General features: G+C 44.9%; 1 protein-coding gene across 1 annotated transcript in view; it reads left to right on the top strand.

Annotated features, from left to right (window-relative positions):
• The window catches only part of LOC140728683 (sialic acid-binding Ig-like lectin 12), a 42,311-nt gene that overhangs the window by 10,435 nt on the left and 10,381 nt on the right, over positions 1–21,495 (top strand). Inside the window, exons 3-6 of the mRNA XM_073047646.1 lie at positions 6,933–7,298; positions 13,252–13,611; positions 15,750–15,821; positions 16,811–16,900. Coding sequence (XP_072903747.1) covers positions 6,933–7,298; positions 13,252–13,611; positions 15,750–15,821; positions 16,811–16,900 — 888 coding nt within the window. The remainder of the gene's footprint in view (positions 1–6,932; positions 7,299–13,251; positions 13,612–15,749; positions 15,822–16,810; positions 16,901–21,495) is intronic.

Consider the following 21,495-nt stretch of genomic DNA (forward strand, 5'->3'; position numbering starts at 1 on the left):
AGATGAAACATTCTTTTCAACATTTCAAGCAAGATCAATGTATTATTTTTGTTTTGTACTATTTTAGAGTGAACAAAAGGAAAGGAGCACCATGCAAAAGTTTGGGCACCCCAAGAGATCTGAGCTCTCAGACAACTTTTCCCAAGGTCTCAGACCTTAATTAGCTTGTTAGAGCTATGGCTTGTTCACAGTCATCGTTAGGAAAGGCCAGGTGTTGCAAATTTCAAAGCTTTATAAATACCCTGACTCCTCAAACCTTGTCACAACAATCAGCAGCCATGGGCTCCTCTAAGTAGCTGCCTAGCACTCTGAAAATTAAAATAAATGATGCCCACAAAGCAGGAGAAGGCTATAAGAAGATAGCAAAGCATTTTCAGGTAGCCGTTTCCTCAGTTCGTAATGTAATTAAAAAATGGCAGTTAACAGGAACAGTGCAGGTCAAGTTGAGACCTGGAAGACCAGGTGTGCCCAAACTTTTGCATGTCACCTCACACCTCAGAAGATTATTACCACCACACACAACCCTTCTATTTGTGACTTCACATCAAACTGTAACATCATTTATTTTCACCCCCGCTCCACTATGTACTCTGGCACTCTGTTCCCATCCCCCTGCAAATCTAGTTTAAACCACCCCCCCCCAATAGAACTAACAAACCTCCCTGCAAGGATATTGGTCCCCCTGTAGTTCAGGTGTAACCCGTCTCTCTTGTACAGGTCTCACCTGCCCCAGAATAGGTCCCAATGATCTAGAAATTTGAAACCCTGTCCCCTACACCAGTTTCTCAGCCACGTGTTCATCCTCCAGAGCATCCTATTCTTACCCTCACTGGCACATGGCACAGGTAGCAATCCTGAGATTACCACTCTCAAGGTCCTGCTTTTTAACTTCCTACCGAGCTCTCTATACTCACTCTTCAGGACATATAGTTAGAGGTACAGACAGGAGGTTCTGTGGTTGTGACAGAGACTCCCGGATGGTTTGTTGCCTCCGGGTGCCAGGGTCAGGGATGTCTCTGATCGTGTGCACAGCATTCTGAAGTGGGAGGGTGAGCAGCCAGATGTCATGGTACACATCGGTACCAATGATGTAGGAAGAAAGAGTGAGGAGGTCCTGAAGAGTGAGTATAGAGAGTTTGGTTGTGATAGTAGGGGATTTTAATTTTCCACATATTGATTGGGACTCCCATGCTGTTAAAGGTCTAGACGGATTAGAGTTTGTAAAATGTGTCCAGGAAAGTTTTCATAATCGATATATAGAGGTACCGACGAGAGAGGATGCAATATTAGATCTCTTATTAGGAAACGAGTTAGGACAGGTGACAGAGGTGTGTGTAGGGGAACATTTTGGTTCCGGTGATCACAACACTATTAGTTTCAACTTGCTCACGGATAAAGATAGATCTGGTCCGCGGGTTGAAGTTCTAAACTGGAAAAAGGCCAAATTTGAAGAAATGAAAAAGGATCTAAAAAGCATGGATTGGGACAGGTTGTTCTCTGGCAAAGATGTTATTGGTAAGTGGGAGGCCTTCAAAGGAGAAATTTTGAGAGTGCAGAGTTTGCATGTTCCTGTCAGGATTAAAGGCAAAATGAATAAGGATAAGGAACCTTGGTTCCCTAGGGATACTGGAACTCTGATAAAGAAGAAGAGAGAGATGTATGACATGTATAGGAAACGGAGCAAATAAGGTATTTGAGGAGTATAAAAGGTGCAAAAAATACTTAAGAAAGAAATCAGGAGGGCTAAAAGAAGACATGAGATAGCTTTGGCAGTCAAGGTGAAGGATAATCCAAAGATCTTCCACAGGTATATTAAGAGCAAAAGGATAGTAAGGGATAAAATTGATCCTCTTGAAGATCAGAGTGGTCAGTTATGTATGGAACCAAAAGAAATGGGGGAGATCTTAAATGGGTTTTTTGCATCTGTATTTACTAAGCAAACTGGCATGGAGTCAATAGAAATAAGGCAAGCAAGTAATGAGGTCATGGAACCTATACAGATTGAAGAGGAGGAGGTGCTTGCTATCTTGAGGAAAATCAGAGTAGATAAATCCTCAAGACCTGATAGGGTATTCCCTTGAACCATGAAGGAGACTAGTTTTGAAATTTCAGGGGCCCTGGCAGATATATTCAAAACGTCGGTATCTACAGATGAGGTGCCGGAGGATTGGAGGATAGCTCATGTTATTCCGTTACTGAAAAAAGGCTCTAAAAGTAATCCAGGAAATTATAGGTTGGTAATTTTGACGTCGGTAGTAGGTAAATTATTGGAGGGAGTACTAAGAGATAGGATCTACAAGTATTTGGATAGACAGGGACTTATTAGGGAGAGTCAACATGGCATTGTGCATGGTAGGTCATGTTTAACAAATCTATTAGAGTTTTTTGAGGAGGTTACAAGGAAAGTGGATGAAGGGAAGGCAGTGAACGTTGTCTACGTGGACTTTGACAAGGTCCCGTATGGGAGGTTAGTTAGGAAGATTCAGTCGCTAGGGATACATAGTGAGATAGTAAATTGGATTAGACATTGGCTCAATGGGAGAAGCCGGAGAGTGGTAGTGGAGGATTGCTTCTCTGAGTGGAGACCTGTGACTAGTGGTGTGCCACAGGGATCCATGCTGGGTCCATTGTTATTTGTCATCTGTATCAATGATCTGGATGATAATATGGTAATTTGGATCAGCAAATTTGCTGATGATACAAAGATTGGAGGTGTATTGGACAGTGAGGAAGGTTTTCAAAGCTTGCAGAAGGATCTGGACCAGCTGGAAAAATGGGCTGAAAAATGGCAAATGGAGTTTAATACAGACTAGTGTGAGGTATTGCACTTTGGAAGGAAAAACCAAGGTAGAACATACAAGGTAAACGGTAGGGCACTAAGAAGTGCAGTAGAACAGAGGGATCTAGGAATACAGATACAAAATTCCCTAAAAGTGGCATCACAGATAGATAAGGTTCTAAAGAGAGCTTTTGGTACATTGGCCTTTATAAATCAAAGTATTGAGTATAAGAGTTGGAATGTTATGGTGAGGTTGTATAAGGCATTGGTGAGGCCGAACTTGGAGTATTGTGTGCAGTTTTGGTCACCGAATTACAGGAAGGATATTAATATGGTTGAAAGAGTCAGTACTGGACCTCAAGAGAGAGATTTTATTGAATGTCTAAGGGAATGACTTTTTAGATCAGCTTGTTGGTGAGCCCATTAGGGGATCATCTATGCTGGATTGGCTGTTGTGCACTGATCCGGAGAAGATAAGAGAGCTGAAGGTTAAGAAACCCTTAGGGAACAGCAATCACAATATGATCGAGTTCACTTTGAATTTTGAGAAGGAGAAACTAAATTTCAACATGTCAGTATTTCAGTGGAATAAAGGAAATTACAGTGGCATGAGAGGGGAACTGGCCAAGGTTGACTGGAAAGGGACACTAGCAGGAAGGACAGGAGAGCAGCAAAGGCTGGAGTTTCTGTGAAAATTGAGGGAAGTGCCAGACAGGTAAATTCCAAATAAGGAGAAATTTTTGAATGGAAGAAGGACATTACCATGGCTGACAAGTAAAGTCAGACCCAAAGTAAAAGCAAAAGAGGACACCAAAGCCAGTGGGAAGATAAAGGATTGAGAAGCTTATAAAAACTTGCAGAAAGAAACTAAGAAGGTCATTCGAAAGGAAAAGATGAATTATTAGAGGAAGCTGGTGACTAATATCAAAGAGGATACTAAAGCTTTTTAAGGATATAAAGGGTAAAAGAGAGTCGAGGCTAGATATAGGATCAATAGAAAATGACACTGGAGATATCGTAATGAAAGATGCAGAGATGGCAGAGGAACTGAATGCATATTTAACATCAGTCTTCACAGTGGAAGACATCTGCAGTATACCGGACATTCAAAAGTGTCAGGGAAGTGAAGTTTGTGTAGTGAAAATTATGACTGAGAAGGTGCTCAGGAAGCTAATGGTCTGAGGGTGGATAAATCTCTTGACCTGATGGAATGCACCCTCGGGTTCTGAAGGAAGTAGCTGGAGAGATTGAGGAGGCATTAAAGATGATCTTGCAAGAATCGGTAGATTCTGGCATTGTACCAGATGACTGGAAAATCGCAAATGTTACTCTGCTATTTAAGAAGGGTGGGAGGCAGCAGAAAGGAAACTATAGGCCTGTTATCCTGACATCAGTGGTTGGGAAGTTGTTGGAATCGATTGTTAGGGATGAGATTACAGAGTACCTGGAGGCACATGATAAGATAGGCCAAAGTTTTCTGAAAGGAAAATCTTGCCTGATTATTAACCTACTGCAAATTTTTAAGGAAATTACAAGCAGGGTAGACAAATGAGATGCAGTAGATGTGTTGTACTTGGATTTTCAGAAGGCCTTTGACAAGGTGCCACACATGAGACTGCTTAGCAAGATAAGATCCCATGGAATTACAGGGGAGTTACTAGCATGGGTGGAGCAGTGGCTGATTGGCAAAAAACAGGGAGTGGGAAAAAAAGAGATCTTATTCTGCTAGGCTGCCGGTTACCAGTGGTGTTCCACAGCGGTCGGTGTAGGAACCATTGCTTTTTACGATGAATGTCAATTGTTTGGACTACAGTAATAACGGACTTATGGCTAAACTGCCAATGATACAAAGATAGGTGCAGGAGCAGGTAGTGCCGAGGAAACAGAGAGCCCGCAGAGAGACTTAGGTAGTTTGGGAAATGGACAAAGAAGTGGCAAATGAAATACAATGTTGGAAAGTGTGTGGTCATGCACTTTAGTGGAAGAAATAAACAGGCAGACTATTATTTAGATGGGGAGAAAATTCAAAGTGCAGAGATGCAAAGTGACTTGGGGGTCCTTGGGCAGGATACTCTAAAAGTTACCCTCCAGGTTGAGTTGGAGGTGAAGAAGGCGAATGCAATGTTGGCATTCATTCCTGGAGGTATAGAATATAAGAGCAGAGATATGATGTTGAGGCTCTATAAGGCCCTCGTGAGACCACACTTGGAGTATTGTGTACAGTTTTGGGCTCCTTATTTTAGAAAGGATATGCTGACATTGGAGAGGGTTCAGAGAAGATTCACGAGAATGATACCAGGAATGCAAGGGTTACCATATGAAGAACGTCTGGCAGCTCTTGGGCTGTATTCCCTGGAGTTCAGGAGAATGAAGGGGGATCTCACAGAAACATTCTGAATGTTAAAAGGCCTGAACAGATTAGATATGGCAAAGTTATTTCCCGTGGTAGGGGAGTCCAGGACAAGAGGGCATGACTTCAGGATTGAACGATGACCATTTAGAGCAAAGATGCTGAGAAATTACTTTAGTTAGAGAGTGGTAAATCTGTGGAATTTATTGCCACAAGTGACTGTGGAGGCCAAGTCATTGGGTGTATTTAAGGCAGAGCTAGATAGGTTCCTGATTAGCCAGGGCATCAAAAAGGCAGGCGAGTGGGAATGACTGGAAGAATTGGATCAGCCCATGATTGAATGGTAGAGCACTTGAAGGGCCGAATGGCCTACTTCTGCTCTTATATCTTATGGACGTATTGTCTTAACATACAAACTCCTCACAGACAGCGGTGGAACTGAACCCAGGTCTCCGGCATTAACAGCGTTACACTTACCGCTACGCTATTGTGTGTGGCAAACTGGATCCAAACTTCGCTTTGTAGGAGACAGAGTGAAGTGGCTGAGGGAAGTTACTGATCAAGAAATTTACTGATAATACTAAACTAGTGGAGCAGTATGTAGAGAGGGATGCCGTGGAAGGAACATAGATGAGTTGGAAGATTTAGTAGAGCAGTGACTGAAGAATTTGATAAGCATGAGGTAATGCATTCTGCCCCTCGTTCTTCCCTGTCTCCCATGGCGCAGTCTCCTCTCCTATTAGATTCCGTTTTCAGCCCTTTACCTTTTACATCTGCCCCCTCCCAGCTTCTCACCATCCTAATTTACCCTTCCATCTGGTCTCATCTATCTCCAGCTGACTTTACTCCTTCCCAAACCCGCCTTCTTATTCTGCATACTTCCTCCTTCCTTTCTAGTCCTGATGAAGGATCTTGGCCCAAAACCTTGACCGTTTAATTTTTTTCAATAGATGCAGCCTGACCTGCTGAGTTCCCTCGGATTTTGTGTGTGCTGTTCCAGAATAGAATACAATAGAACTGTATTGTTGTTGCTCAAAGACGACGAGATTGTGGTGCTACTCCAGTCCGTCCAAAACAGATATTCACGATGTATACAGAACGACTGGTTTTTTTTTAATTGAATATTTACAGACAAGTTATATCGTTTGTCCATAACACTCAAAGGCCATTGGCAAATCAGGGTGTAGTACTATTCAGCTGTACAACGGTTCTCTCTTCTCACTCCCTCTCCTCCTGGGCAGAACAAGGAGTTTCCTTGCCTCTAATGCCCCTCATCCTTCCCTTTGGAGCAAGGAGTTTCTTTGCTCCCTATTTTTCCATCCTGGAGAGGATTGGATAGGACAGAGGGAATATGTCTGTAAGGGTGAGTACAGTGTGGCCATGGTGAGAAGGTTTTTGATGAGATCTCTGTTGGTGAATGAAGGGAGAAAGCTGGAGGGAGAGCACAAAAAGTGGCAGATGTCGGAGCTGCAAGATGCCAACCAGAGCTCCACGAGTTACCCAGTAGAACAGGCAGTGTACGACTGAACCAATAGAGCAGGAGTGGCCCGTGCTGATAGAAACCAAGAGAAAAAATTAGCTGACATGGTTGTATTCACGAACACTCCATCTTGTCCACACATGGGGGAGGTGCCGTTTCCCGAGATTATAATGGTCTTCGATAGAACAGTGCAGGAGGTGAGGGACAGATGGGTCAGAGTAGGAAGGAGATGGAGAATTCAGTTCATCGACAGGGATGAAATGTTGTTCATCAAAGTGTGGTTAATACACTTAACAAATCCAGATTGTCTTTACTCTGAACAGTCGAAAATGCCAGCGAACCATCAGTGATTGTAAAGAGGGGAGATTCTGCTACACTTCCCTGCTACTCCACATTTCCTTTCAAGAAACCCAGTTCCATCAGTATCGTCTGGATGAAGGGGAATCTTCCAGATGTATCCATTGTCTTCAATCAGACTCGTTCCTCCTCCGCCAGCCCACCCTACACCAACACTGTAAATGAAGGAGGCCGATATGAGCTGGTGGGAGATCCAGAGCGGGGAAACGCCTCCATCAGGGTGACGGACCTCAGAATGAACGACACCAGCAGATATTTCTGTCATATTTGGTTCAAGATCAAAAAAAACAAAATGACAGTGATTCAGAATGAGATGACTCTGCAGATAGATGGTAAGTAAATATCTCTATCGGTGCTGTGGAAATGATAAAAACATATTGATAACTTCTGTAAGAACAAATGAGCTCCCAGTGAGGAGCTGGGGCCGAGACTAGCTCAATCCCTTGTGGTCTCCATTTCTGCTACTGGGCTCCTCAACCCCCTCACTCAGTACTGCCCTCAGTGGACAGAGACAGTGGATTCCAACCCAGGATAGGTGGAGCTTCCTGCCGCAGGGTCAGAGGTTCAGACCCTCATTTGGCTGCTGAATGACCAGCCTGGCCTGAGATATTTACATCTGTGTCCAGCATTAAAGACCCAGGAGCTTCTACAGACAATCACCAGTCAGTTTCCACAATGACATTTTCACTCCATTCCCCTGCTGGCTCTCTTCCCATTCCTCACCTTTCCTAGAGCTGAGGGACTTTGTTCCAATGCACTTGAGAATAACACTCCCCAAGTCACAGTCACCACCCTGGAGTTGGCCCTTGTGACTGATACTGTAACTGGAGGGATCTCCCTGTGCTCTGTCAATGGGAACCTCCTGCAAACATCATGTGGATCGACGCTGGGAACAACTCACTGCCCATAAGCAGCAGTGAGGAGAGCCACACAAGACCTCAGGCTACGGGAGAGATACTTCACTCCAGCCTGGGTGGAAGCTACGCAGAGTGGCTCTGAATCAACACATGAGAGACACGTGTCAGGTCTTCCTACCCAAGCAGAGATTGAGTGCATTGGCCATTCGAGCTGCCACTTACGTGGTCTACCTTCTTGTGATTGCTTTCACTTTCTGGTGGATCTGCAGAGGGGAACAGCAATGACAAAGGTACAAAATGTTGGATGTTGATGGGGGTCCTCTGGGGACATTGTCCTCCACCGCTGGTTCTGGTGATGGTTTTGGTGAAACCCAATTTCCCTCGGGATCAATAAAGTATGTCTGTCTGTCTGTCAGTCCGTCTGTCTGTGTGTCTGGTAACATCTGCGACAGAGGGAAGTGATGGATCATTGTCCAAAAGGTGTGACTGTGGGATATCTGGAACATTTCTTGTTTCACTCCGACACAGAGAACCCGTCCCTCAGCCGCTTTACTGATATATTTAAAACTGCATTGGTGCTGTTTCCTGCATGTAGACAGAACTCAATTGTCTTTGGAGACACAAAGTTCAAAGTACATTTGTAGATTTGTCTCCTTACAGAGAAACCCAACAGAACCCAATAAAAAAAGACAATCAAACCTGCAATGTGCAGAAAAAAAACGAATTGTGCAAGCAAGTCAGCAATAACATTCGGAACTGAAGGTCACCAGAGTCAGTCCACAGACATGAAACCAGTCATCACTGCAGCCGCTCAGAGTCAGAGTAGGAATGAGATGGAGAATCAAACTCATAGATGGGGATGAAATATTGTTGAATAAATTGTGATTAATACACTCAACTAATCCGGATTGTCCTTACTTTAAACTGTCCAAGGTGTCAAAGTATCATCGGTGATTGTTGTTACGTACCCCGTAACTGGGTTTACAGACCAGCAGAAATAGAAGAATCTGTTGGAGTCTGGTGGTACCAAAAACTAAAGGTGTTTATTAGTAAACTAAGCAATACAATATCAAAAATGCAAATATACAGATAAAACAGGTTAGCAACAATAAAGCTATGTGTAGAATAATAATCAATAATAAGAAACAAGCTCTATCAATGTCTAGGGGTAAATGAATTGTCATAAGAGAATATAGAGTTCAGTTCAGTTCATGTGTGCTGAGGTAGTTGCAGTTGTTGTATTGTAATTTGTGAGATAGAGAGACAGAGCGAGAGCGAGAGAGAGAGAGAGAGATAGAGCGAGAGCGCGAGAGAGAGAGAGAGAGATGTCATTCAGTTATGACCTCTCCGTTCTCGGCTAGACCGTTCTTCTGTGGTGGACTCGTCACTCTGGCATGAGTGGACACACACACAAGTCCCCACCGGCCCTGCCGTCACACTGTGACCGATCTCCTGATTCGGTCCTCGAAGCCCCCACCTTCCTGTGGGTTCACAACACTCGGTCAGTGTTCACTGGTGTGCCTGAGGGTGTCTCTCCAGACCTGTCTTTTATCCCCACTGACGGGGTATCAGCCATCCATCAACTCAAAATGACCATGTCCATCAAACTAGGCCACTCCTGCTGTCTCCTCAGGAATGTTAACGAGCAAAGTAACGTCCTTGTAGCGAAAGGTAAACAATCAGTGAAGAAGTCATAATACATAAATCAAATGTGTGTGTCTCTCTCTTATCTGTAGCAGATGTTCCTGCCTCTGTGCTTCATCTCTCTCTCTCATTAGCAGCATAGCAATAGCAATAGTTCATAGTTCTCAAAGGGGGGGGAATGGTAAACTCTGCACCCCATTTCCATCAGGTCTGTTCAGCACTCATAACATTGTAAAAAGGCGAAATTCTGCCACACTGCCCTGCTACTTCACACCTCCTGACACAAAACCCAACTCCATCACTATCCTCTGGATGAAGGGGAATCCTCCAAATGTATCCACTGTCTTCAGTCAAACTCATTTCCACTCCGCCAGCCCTCCCTACAACAACACTGTAAATGAAGGAGGCCGATATGAGCTGGTGGGAGATCCAGAGCAGGGAAATGCCTCCATCAGGGTGACGGACCTCAGAATGAACGACACCAGCAGATATTTCTGTCATGTTTGGGTCAGGAATTCCACATGGGAGGCAGAGACTCTGGATGAGACTGGACTGCAGGTCGTGGGTAAGGAAACAGCTCTGTCAGTGTTGTGTAATTGATAAAAATGTATTGAACATCCATAAGAAGAAATGAGCCCCCACTGAGGAACTGGGACTGAGATTGGCTCGATCCCTCGTGGTTTCCATTCTCGGTCTAGCGTTCCCCTCACTCAGTACCACCACCAGTGATAAGGATATGGTGCAGATTCCCTCCCTGGATAAGACACAGGAACAGAATTAGAGAATTCAGCCCATCGACTCTGCTTCACCACTCCATGATGGCTAATCTATTATCCCTCTCAACCCCATTCTCATGCCTTCTTCCATAACCTTTGAGAGCCTGACCAATCAAGAACCTATCAACCTCCACCTTATATAATAGTAATGGGGAACAGGGACATGGTGTAGAGTCTGAATGAGTATTTTGCATCCATCTTCATTGTGGAAGACACAAGCAGTACAGTGGAAGTTTGAGAGTGTCTGAAGTTAGAAGCGAAAGTTCCAAAGCCGCTCCACTCTTCAAAAAGGGAGAGAAGCCAAATAAAGAAAATTATAGGCCAGTTAGTCTGACCTCAGTAGTTGGGAAGATGTTGGAGTTGATTGTTAAGGATGAGGTCTCAGGGTACGTGGAGGCACATGATAAAATAGGCCAAAGTCAGCAGGGTTGCCCTAAAGGAAATCCTGCCTTACAAATCTGTAGGAATTTTTTGAGGAACTAAGAAGCAAGGTCGACAAAGGAGAATCAGAGGTTGTTGTCCACGGATTTTGACAAGGTGCCGCACATGAAACTGCTTAACAAGATAAGACCCTATGGTATTACATGAAAGATACTAGCATGGATAGAGGATTGGCTGATTGGCAGGAGGCAATGAGTGTGAGTAAAGGGAGCCTTTTCAAATTGGTTGCCGGTGTCTAGTGTTGTTCCACAGGAGTCAGTTTTGGGACTGCTTCTTTTCATTTTATATGTCAATGATTTGGAAGATAGAATTGATCGGTTTGTGGCCGAGTTTGCAGATGATATCAAGATAGGTGGAGGGGCAAGTAGTGTTGCAGGAACAGAATGGATGTGCAGGCTAGGTCATTTAGTTATTCTGTCATAAGGCAGAATTTCATAGATTTTTGATTAGTCAGTGCATGAAAGGTTACAGGGAGAAGGCAGGAGAATGGGGTTGAGAAGGCAAATGGATCAGCCATGATGAATTTGCAACGTAGACTCAATGGGCTGAATGGCCTCATTCTGCTCCAGTCTCTTATGTTCTTCTGGTCTAAATGTACCCAATGACTTAGCCTCCACAGCAGTCTGTGCTATTGAATTCCACAGATTCACCACTCTCTGGCTAAAGACACTCATCATTTCCAATCTAAATGGATGTGCCTCTATTCTGAGTCTGTCCCCTCTGGTCCTCGACTCCCCACCACAGGAAACATCCTCTCCCCATTCACTCTATCTCTGCCTTTCAATATTTGATGGGTTTCAGTGAGATCACCCCTCATTGTTCTGAACTCCAGTGAGTACAGGCCCGGCTTAAGGAGGGGCTTCTTGCTGCTGAGTCGGTGTTTCAGTTCCCTATTGAACCACTGAGATTACTGGCTCGGTGTTGCAAGGTCCACAGCCGACCTGGGTAACCTTCATCCACCTTCAGCATGAACGTTCACCCTGGGATCCATCACAATCAGGATCCAGTCTGTTTGCTGATGGAATATTTCCCTCCAGTTCAGCATACCACAGTAGGGTAGCGGTTTGTGTGATGCTATTACAGCTCAGGGTGTCGGAGTTCAGAGTTCAATCCCAGTGTCCTCCGTAAGGAGTCTGTACATCCTCCCTGTGGAATGCATGGGTTTCCTCCGGGTGCTCTGGTTTCTTCCCATGGTCCAAAGTTGTACCAATTAGTAGGTTAATTGTCCTGTGATTATGTTTGTGGTAAATTGGGGTTGTCAGGGTTTGCTGGGTGGTGTGGCTCGAGGGGCAGAACGGCCTATTCCACGCTGTATCTCTAAAATTACGTCTCTACCAAAGGAGGTTTGAGGAGCCTCTTGCCTGCGGATCACCCTCGGGCAAGGTGTAGAAGCTGGTTAGCCACCCTAACACCCCCCACCCCCCATCTGGGGCAAGTGAAGCCATGGGAGCAGGTGGTGGATGGTCGTACTGTCACGCAGGTGAGAAACTGCTAGAAAATTCAGCAGTCTAATGAACAAAGAGGCAATTAAAAGAGAGAGAGGACTCTGACATGGTTTTGATAACACTTTTAATTGTGACCTTGAGAGAGAGATTACGGCGCCAGCTGAGACACGAGCTGGGAAGTCACCATGGTAACAGCTCAGAGCGGTTGAGCTAACGGACGGCTGGAATTTCAAATGAATTATTAAAAGTTGAGGCGTTGGTCTGATAATGGCAGAGGAGACACGACACGGGAGAAGTGTGGAAGCTACCCGAGAAACCACTGGTGGAGTTTAAGACCACCACAAGGGTGGAGGCCATGGACCAATTAATTTTAACCTGTGATTACCGGTGCAGGTAAGAGCTTGCCTGTGGGGATCTGCTGGTGGTGAACCCATGCTGTGGGTTAGTAGACCATTCCCTAGAAGGGGCTCTGTCCGTCCGTGTCTGCGTGGGGTTCACACGAAATGACTCTAAAGACTCCGGAAGCAAGAACAACTAAAGCTGCCAACATAAACATCAACTCAATTAACTCTCTCTCTCTCCATCAATTCAACTCGACACAATACATAGTGAACTGAACTGCTTAAACTTACCTGACACCATAAGACTGATACCTACTTCCAGGAATATTACTTTTGCATCCACACACACTTCTGCGGAGAGATATATATATATAATAGTTTATAACCTGTATCGTATTATCAGGTTTTAATGATGTTAATTCGTAATAGTAATAAATATAGTCTTAATTTAAAGTAAACCAGACTCCAGGTGTATTCCATTTCTGCTGGTCCTTTTCAACTTGTCACGGGATTCGTGACAGTACAAGCGGCTGGTGCAGATCACAAACCCTGGTTATGCAAACAATGACACCAAGCAGACAATCTCTGAAGACTGTTGATAATGTCTGGGGTTACCCATCTTGTAAAGACACTGCCCAGAAGAAGGCATTTCTGTAGAAAAATTTGTGAAGACCAATCATGATCATGAGACCATGATCGCCCAGGTCCTGCGACACATCACATAATGATGTTGATTGTAAAGATTCAATGACTGTATTTTGATTTTCTTTCCTCCCCCAAGTCCTGGCCACCATCCTGAGTCTATCTCTTGTGACTGATGATACTGGAGCCACCCTCGAGTGCAGGGCTGAAGGGAAGCCCCCTGCAAACATCACGTGGATTGACCTCGAGAACAGCACACTGCCCATGAACAGCAGCGAGATGAGAATCACCGGAGATCTGGAGACTGTGGGAAAACTGGTTCTGCCCGGGCCGAGAGGGAGCTACTGCTGTGTGGCTATGAATAAGCATGGGAGAGACACCCGCGAGATCCACCTAGCCAAGACGGGAACAAGTGCTTTGATGCTGGCCCTCTTCATTGTATTGCCCTCTTTAGCAATCATTCCTTTGGTTGTTTTTGTTGTCTGGTCTTTGAAGAAAGGTGAGTAATCCCGTGAATGGTCCACTCTTCCTGGGTCAGGGACATTCCACAGAGGGGGATGGATACAGAGGCCATTCAGTCCATTAACCCAGTTCCACCATACAATTGTATGATGGCCCATGTCTATTTTACCTCCTATCAGCCCCTTGGTTCTGAACACAGATGCATCAGCTCATGGAAACACCCATTCATCACAATTTACATATTCTCCCATTAAGTGTGGAGAGAATTCATCTCCAAAGAAAAGAAATAAAATGATAAAGAGTCCACCTACTTCAGTGCTTCCCTTCCTGCCTCTGAATGGACTGGCTTTGGTCCATAGAAATTCCCATTTGATCTGAAATTGAAGAGAGGAAATCATCTCCCTCTCCCTCTCTCTCTCTCTCTCTCTCTCTCGCATGCTCTCTTCCTTCACCCTTCCCTTCCTGCTCCCCATTAATCCGATTAGCTATGTACTCCACCAAAGGTTCGTTTTCAGACATGGGAGCATGGTTGATGCATTTATTCTTCTTTAGAAATGGAAACTTTTTTTCTGTATCCTCACATTTAACCCTTGAGGTCCTACATAAACAGAGTGAAGAATGTGTAAAAGGCATGCTTGCCTTCATCAGTCAGGACATTGAGTAGAAAAGTTAGGTTGGCTCATATTTGGAGAATTGTACGCAGTTTTGCTTGCCACATTACAGGAAGTATGTGGAGGCTTTGCACAGAGTGCAGAAGAGGTTCACCAGGATGCTGCCTGGATTAGAGAGTATTATCTCTTAGAGAGGTTGGACAAACTATAAATGTTTCTCTAGAGAATCAGAGGCCGAGGGGCAATCTGATAGAAGTATGTAGAAATATGACCGGCATAGATGGAGAAGGTTGTAAAGTTCTTTTTCCCAGGGCACATGGACATGACACATATTACAGTGAGGTGAGAAATGAAGAGATTAAAGGAGATTTAGAAGATAATCATCAGAGACTCTGCAGATGCTGGAAGTAAATGGGAATATATTGATACTGAGGATGAACAGAAAGTATTGAAGAGGATCTAGACAAACTCAATCAGTTTGGATTGAACCTCAAGTGGAAAAAATGCAATAGAATATTGAATATTTTTTCAATGATTTATTGGGAAATTCTTATTTTCATGGAGAAATCCATCTTTGTTTACAAGTCAAGAAATACTAATATTCAAGTACATATTAAAGATGATCCTTCAGTTGCTAGTGTTGGGGCTCCAGTAAGAGAAACCGATGCAATTTTTACATTGACCACCATATAATGGCAGTGGGAACCTGATCTGCTGGGATCTGCTCCCCTACCAGAACTCCTGCACTCTTTTCACTCAAGAACCCACACCCATGGATCTTTCTCAGACTCAGCACTCACTCAAACCCCTCTGGGCAGTTTGTTCCTCTAAAGTGACCTTTCTGTGCTTATGTAACAACATCAACAACAAACACCTGCATTGCACACACGGTAGTGTAGCAGTTAGCACAACGTTTTACAGTGCCAGCGACACGCGTTCAATTCCCACCACTGTCTGTAAGGACTTCGTTCATTCTCCCCGTGACCGCATTCTCTGATTTCCTCCTGCATTCTAAAGTCATACAGGTTAGTAGGTTAATTGTTGACATGGGTGTAACTGGGCTGCACGGACCGGGAAGGGTCTGTTAGCATGTTGTATCTCTAAACTTAAAATAGGAAAATTAAAAAATGGGGCATTTGTAATGCAGCACAATGTCCCCAAGTTCCTGACAGGATCTATAGCTGAATCATATTCAACATCTGACATCAGACGACTTTAGGATAGATAGGGCAAAGGGTGGAGGTGGAGATTTATCTTTGCAGAGAGAGAAAGGGAGAGGTTTAAAGAGGGAATTCCAGAACTCGGGAATGGATAGCCAGCAGTGATGGAGGGTTGAATTTGGAACATTTTAAGGAGCAGAATTAGATTGTGGGGAGATTTAGGAGTCCAGTGGGGTTGTCTGAAGCTCCTGTTCCACCCACACTTCAGCAGCAGAATAACCGGGCCTAGTTTGGGTGCCGGAAAGAGGACTCATCCCCAGCTGACAAACAGAAAAATACAAATGATACACACCCAGTACTGAAAACCTCCACAGAAATGCTTTTCACCTCTGTGTCTTTGCCAGGTTCCCGTCAGCGTGGATACTGTGTTGATTCCAGTGTAGCGAGTGGTGTGAAATCACGAACTGCAGAGCCAGGTAATGGTGCGGGGGTGGGGGGCAGAGTGGGAACCTGCCAAAGCTCCCCCTTCACATTGAGGACATTCTTGAAAAGCACAGCTGACTCAGCTGGCCTGGTGCCTACTCTGGTTCCAGACTTCCTAGTCAAAGAAAGCAGCCTTCCTGTCACGCCCACTAAATGTATCTCAATTTTGTATGTTTGTGGGGCAGCACGGTAGTTTAATGCTATTACAGCATCGGCATCCCGGTCTGTAAGGAGTTTTATGTTCTCCCAGACATCCCACCTCTCCCGGAAGTTCTGGGAGTCTCCCGCATATTGATAGCAGCTCCCTGACACCCACAAATTAAACACTATATCCCGGAAATCAATTTTTTTGAGAGGGAGAGGGAGAGGGAGCATCCTGATTGGTTTCTCTTTGTGCTAAGTAGACCTATCAGTTTTCTCTGTGGGCGGGCTTTACAGTCGACCTCTCTCTCTCTCTCTCATTGCCCATCAGTTCAGTTTAGCGTCCTGCTGGCTAGCTGCTAAGGAGCTACTCTATTGATGTCCTATGTGATGAGGCCAAACTCCCTGTAGACTTGCTTCAAGTTGTAATAGAATTAAAAAAAACTCCATGATATCCTGCTCCTTAAAAATATCTTGGATACTACAGAGGCTAGTACCCAAGATGGAGCTGACTAATTTTATAGCTTCATTTGATCCTGTGCAGTAGCCCCCCACACCCCTATACCAGCCTGTCAAAATTGTCTCCATGCTACATCTGTAGAAGTTTTCAAGTGTTTTAGGTGGCAAGCAGAATATCCGCAGAAGATGTTGTCCACAAATATAGCAGTGATAACACCTCCAGTAGGGGCTTGGCTCAGGTAGTGCTGAAAAGCTCGGCACTTGCAGTCAGTTCTCCAGGATTCACCCACACTCCCGATTACAATTTCAACCACAGGAGAGGGATGGGGCTGGACAGTTTCTCCATTAAAATCTCCATCTGATATCTTTGTGCCTTTGACAGATTTGCAACTTGAAAGTGACCCTATTTACAGTATCATCAATTCAACAGCAGAGACTATTCCCCAAGTGGCTTCCACTCTGGGACAGAATGGTGAGTCCAATGACCATTATCATTCATATTATCATGCAGAAGGATTTCCAGGAGGGAGAGATTTGGGAAGGGTATTCCATATAATCCTGTAGTTGGGATGCACAGCCACCACAGGATAGTTAAAATAGGGGAAAGCATGGTGGGGAAGGTGGAGGTCTCAGGGTTATTGAACTGGTCCAGTTTACAGACAAAAGGGAAGGAAGAGTTTCCACAACAGTTGAGAATCCGTGATCGAGAGCAACACACACCGAATGCATCTATGAAAATGAACGGTCCACTTGACAGCCTGAAACGTCGATTGTTTATTCCCATCCATCGATGCTGCCCGACCTGCTGAGTTCCTCCAGCATCTTATGTGAGTTGCTCTGGATTGCCAGCATCTGCAGAATCTCTTCTGTCTCCGACTATCTGCCCTAGATATATATGCTACTGAATTTCATTTCCTGCATTTAAGACAAAAGGGGGTAATTTCAAAGGAGATGTGAGGGCAAGTTTTTACAGAGGGTGATGGGTGCTTAGAATGTGCTGCCTGGGGTGGTGATAGAGGCAGATACATTAGGGATGAATGTGAGAGAAATGGAAGCATATGGATTCTGTGAAGGGAGAGGAGATTAGTTTATTCGGCCATTTGATGACCAATTTAATTGGTTCGCCACAACACTTTCAGCCAGCCTGTCCCTGTGCTGTACTGTTCTATGTTCTATCAGGTTGCCTCTCAGCCTTCAATTCTCCAAATCATCACACTCTTCATATAACTAATACTCTCTAACCCAGGCACCATCAAGGTGAACCTCTTAAGGGTATCAAAGATTTTGGGAAGAAAGTAGGAGAATAGGGTTGAGAGGGATAATAAGTCAGCCATGATGGAATGGCAGCGCTGACTTGATGGGCTGAATGGCCTATTCTGCTCCTAGGTCTTATGGTCTTATGATAAGACCATAAGACGTAGGAGCAGAATTAGGCCATTAGGCCTATCGAGTCTGCTCTGCCATTCCATCATGGCTGATAATTTTTCTTCTCCTCCTCAACCCCATTCTCCCCGTATCCTTTGACACCATGTCCATTCAAGAACCTATCAATCTCTGCCTTAAATACACACAATGACCTGGCCTCCACAGCTGCACGTGGCACAAACTTCACAAATTCACCACCCTCTGGCTAAAGAAGTTTCTCTGCATCTCTCCCCTCAATCCTAAGGCTGTACCTTCTTGTCCTAGACTCTCCCACCATGGGAAACATCCTTTCCAGATCTACTCTGTCTAGGCCTTTCAACATTCGAAAGGTTTCAATCATATTCTCCCCTCATCCTTCTAGACTCCAGCAAGTACAGAGCCAGCCCCATCAAACATTCCTCAAATGATAACCCTTTCATTCCTGAAGTCATCCTTGTAAACCTCCTCTGGACCCTCTCCATTGCCAGCACATCTCTTCTAAGATCTCTTATACATCCTCTCCAAAGCCTCCACATTCTTCCTGTAAAGTAGAGCTGGAGACAGTGCAGTCTAAGAGGTGAGCAGGCTGGATGAAATGCAGTGCAGATGAAGATCCAGGTGAGAGACTACCAGGCTGGAAGAATCAAGGATAGAAAAACAGGTTCCAGAAGCAGACGTGGTGAGTGGAGTGTGGCTGAGGAAATAGGCAACATTCATTATGTGCCATGTCGCATGATGGGTCGATCATGGTCTTTTGACCATGATTGCTCTTGGAAAATATTTCTACAGAAGTGGTTAGCCATTGCCTTCTTCTGGGCAGTGTCTTTACAAGATGGGTGACCCCAGCCATTACCAATACCCTTCAGAGATTGTCTGCTTGGTATCAATGGTCACATAACCAGAATGTGATATGTACCAGTTGCTCATACAACAATCCTCCACCTGCTCCCGTGGCTTCAAGTGACCCTAATAGGGAGGCTAAACAGGTGCTACAGCTTCCCCAAGGGTGACCTGCCAGCTAGCAGAGGGAAGGAGTGCCTTACACCTCCTTTGGTATCCACCCTGCCACTAATAGGCAATATTATAAACATGAGAAATAATAGAATTATGTGTCGGGTTTCTCTGTAATGTTAACTGCTGAGAGTGCATCCTGGGTAGAGTGGCAGATCAGCGTAACTCTTTACCAAGCCAGCTGTAGGATTGGCGTTTGATTTCTGCTGCTGTCCGTAAGGAGTTTGTACGTTCTCGCCGTGACTGTGGGTTTCTTCCAGGTGTTCCTCCCACGTTCCAGAGAAGTACTAGTTAGAGGTACTGAGTTGTGGGCACGCTGTGATGTTACTGAGTTGTGGGCATGCTGTGATGTTACTGATTTGTGGGCACACTGTGATGTTACTGAGTTGTGGGCACGCTGTGATGTTACTGATTTGTGGGCATGCTGTGATGTTACTGAGTTGTGGGCACGCTGTGATGTTACTGATTTGTGGGCACACTGTGATGTTACTGATTTGTGGGCACGCTGTGATGTTACTGAGTTGTGGGCACGCTGTGATGTTACTGAGTTGTGGGCATGCTGTGATGTTACTGAGTTGTGGGCACGCTGTGATGTTACTGATTTGTGGGCACACTGTGATGTTACTGATTTGTGGGCACGCTGTGATGTTACTGATTTGTGGGCACACTGTGATGTTACTGAGTTGTGGGCACGCTGTGATGTTACTGATTTGTGGGCACGCTGTGATGTTACTGAGTTGTGGGCACACTGTGATGTTACTGAGTTGTGGGCACACTGTGATGTTACTGAGTTGTGGGCACGCTGTGATGTTACTGATTTGTGGGCATGCTGTGATGTTACTGAGTTGTGGGCACGCTGTGATGTTACTGAGTTGTGGGCACGCTGTGATGTTACTGAGTTGTGGGCATGCTGTGATGTTACTGAGTTGTGGGCACGCTGTGATGTTACTGAGTTGTGGGCACGCTGTGATGTTACTGAGTTGTGGGCACACTGTGATGTTACTGAGTTGTGGGCACGCTGTGATGTTACTGATTTGTGGGCACGCTGTGATGTTACTGAGTTGTGGGCACGCTGTGATGTTACTGAGTTGTGGGCACGCTGTGATGTTACTGAGTTGTGGGCACGCTGTGATGTTACTGAGTTGTGGGCACGCTGTGATGTTACTGAGTTGTGGGCACACTGTGATGTTACTGAGTTGTGGGCACGCTGTGATGTTACTGAGTTGTGGGCACGCTGTGATGTTACTGAGTTGTGGGCACGCTGTGATGTTACTGAGTTGTGGGCACGCTGTGATGTTACTGAGTTGTGGGCACGCTGTGATGTTACTGAGTTGTGGGCACGCTGTGATGTTACTGAGTTGTGGGCACACTGTGATGTTACTGAGTTGTGGGCACGCTGTGATGTTACTGAGTTGTGGGCACGCTGTGATGTTACTGAGTTGTGGGCACGCTGTGATGTTACTGAGTTGTGGGCACGCTGTGATGGTGCCAGAAGCACGGTGACACTTGTGCTCTGCTCCAAGCACATCATCGGACTGTGTTGGTCACGGGCACAAATGACAAATTTTTCTTTTTTGATATACATGTGATAAAGCTAATCTCAAATCTCAAAAGTTATCTAAGTGACTTACTGTAAGTTCCTAAAAAGCATTTTGACAAGATGGATGTGAAGAGAATATTTTGTCTTGTGAAAAACTCTAGTACCAAGAGTCACTGTTTAAAAATAAGGAGATGCCCACTAGCAGTACGATAGCGTAGTGGTTAGCACGGCATTATACAGTACAGATGACTGGGGTTCAATTCCTGCTACTGCCTGTAAGGAGTTTGTATGCTTTCCCAATGACCACACAGGTTTCATAGAAACATAGAAAACCTACAACACAATACAGGCCCTTCAGCCCACAATGCAGCGTAAAAAAACTTAGCCCTGACATCTCCTCTATACCTGCTTCCAAGCACCTTAAAACTGCCCTCTCATGATAGCCATTTCAGCCCTGGGAAAAAGCTTCTGACTATCCACATGATCAATGCTTCTCATCATCTTATACACCTCTATCAGGTCACCTCTCATCCTCTGTCACTCCAAGGAGAAAAGGCTGAGTTCACTCAACCTATTCTATAAGGCATGCTCCCCAATCCAGGCAACATCCTTGTAAATCTCCGCTGCGCCCTTTCTGTAGTTTCCACATCCTTCCTGTAGTGAGGTGACCAGAACTGAGCACAGTTCTCCAAGTGGTGTCTGACCAGGATCCTATAAAGCTGCAACGTTACCTGTTGGCTCTTAAACTCAATCCCATGGTTGATGAAGGCCGCTGCACTGTATGCCTTCTTAACCACAGAGTCAACCTGTGCAGCAACTTTGAGTGTCCTATGGACTTGGACCGTAAGATCCCTCTGATCCTCCACACTACCAAGAGTCTTACCATTAATACTATATTCTGCCATCATATTTGACCTACCAAAATGAACCATCTCACACTTATCTGGATTGAACTCCATCTACCACCTCTCAGCCCAATTTTGCATCCCATCGATGTCCCGCTATAACCTCTGACAGCCCTCCACACTATCCACTACACCCCCAACCTTTGTGTCATCAGAAAATTTACTAACCCATCCCTCCACTTCCTCATCCAGGTCATTTATAAAAAT

The sequence above is a fragment of the Hemitrygon akajei genome, chromosome 6 (genome assembly GCF_048418815.1).
Source record: "Hemitrygon akajei chromosome 6, sHemAka1.3, whole genome shotgun sequence".
In the NCBI taxonomy this organism is placed as follows: Eukaryota; Metazoa; Chordata; class Chondrichthyes; order Myliobatiformes; family Dasyatidae; genus Hemitrygon; species Hemitrygon akajei.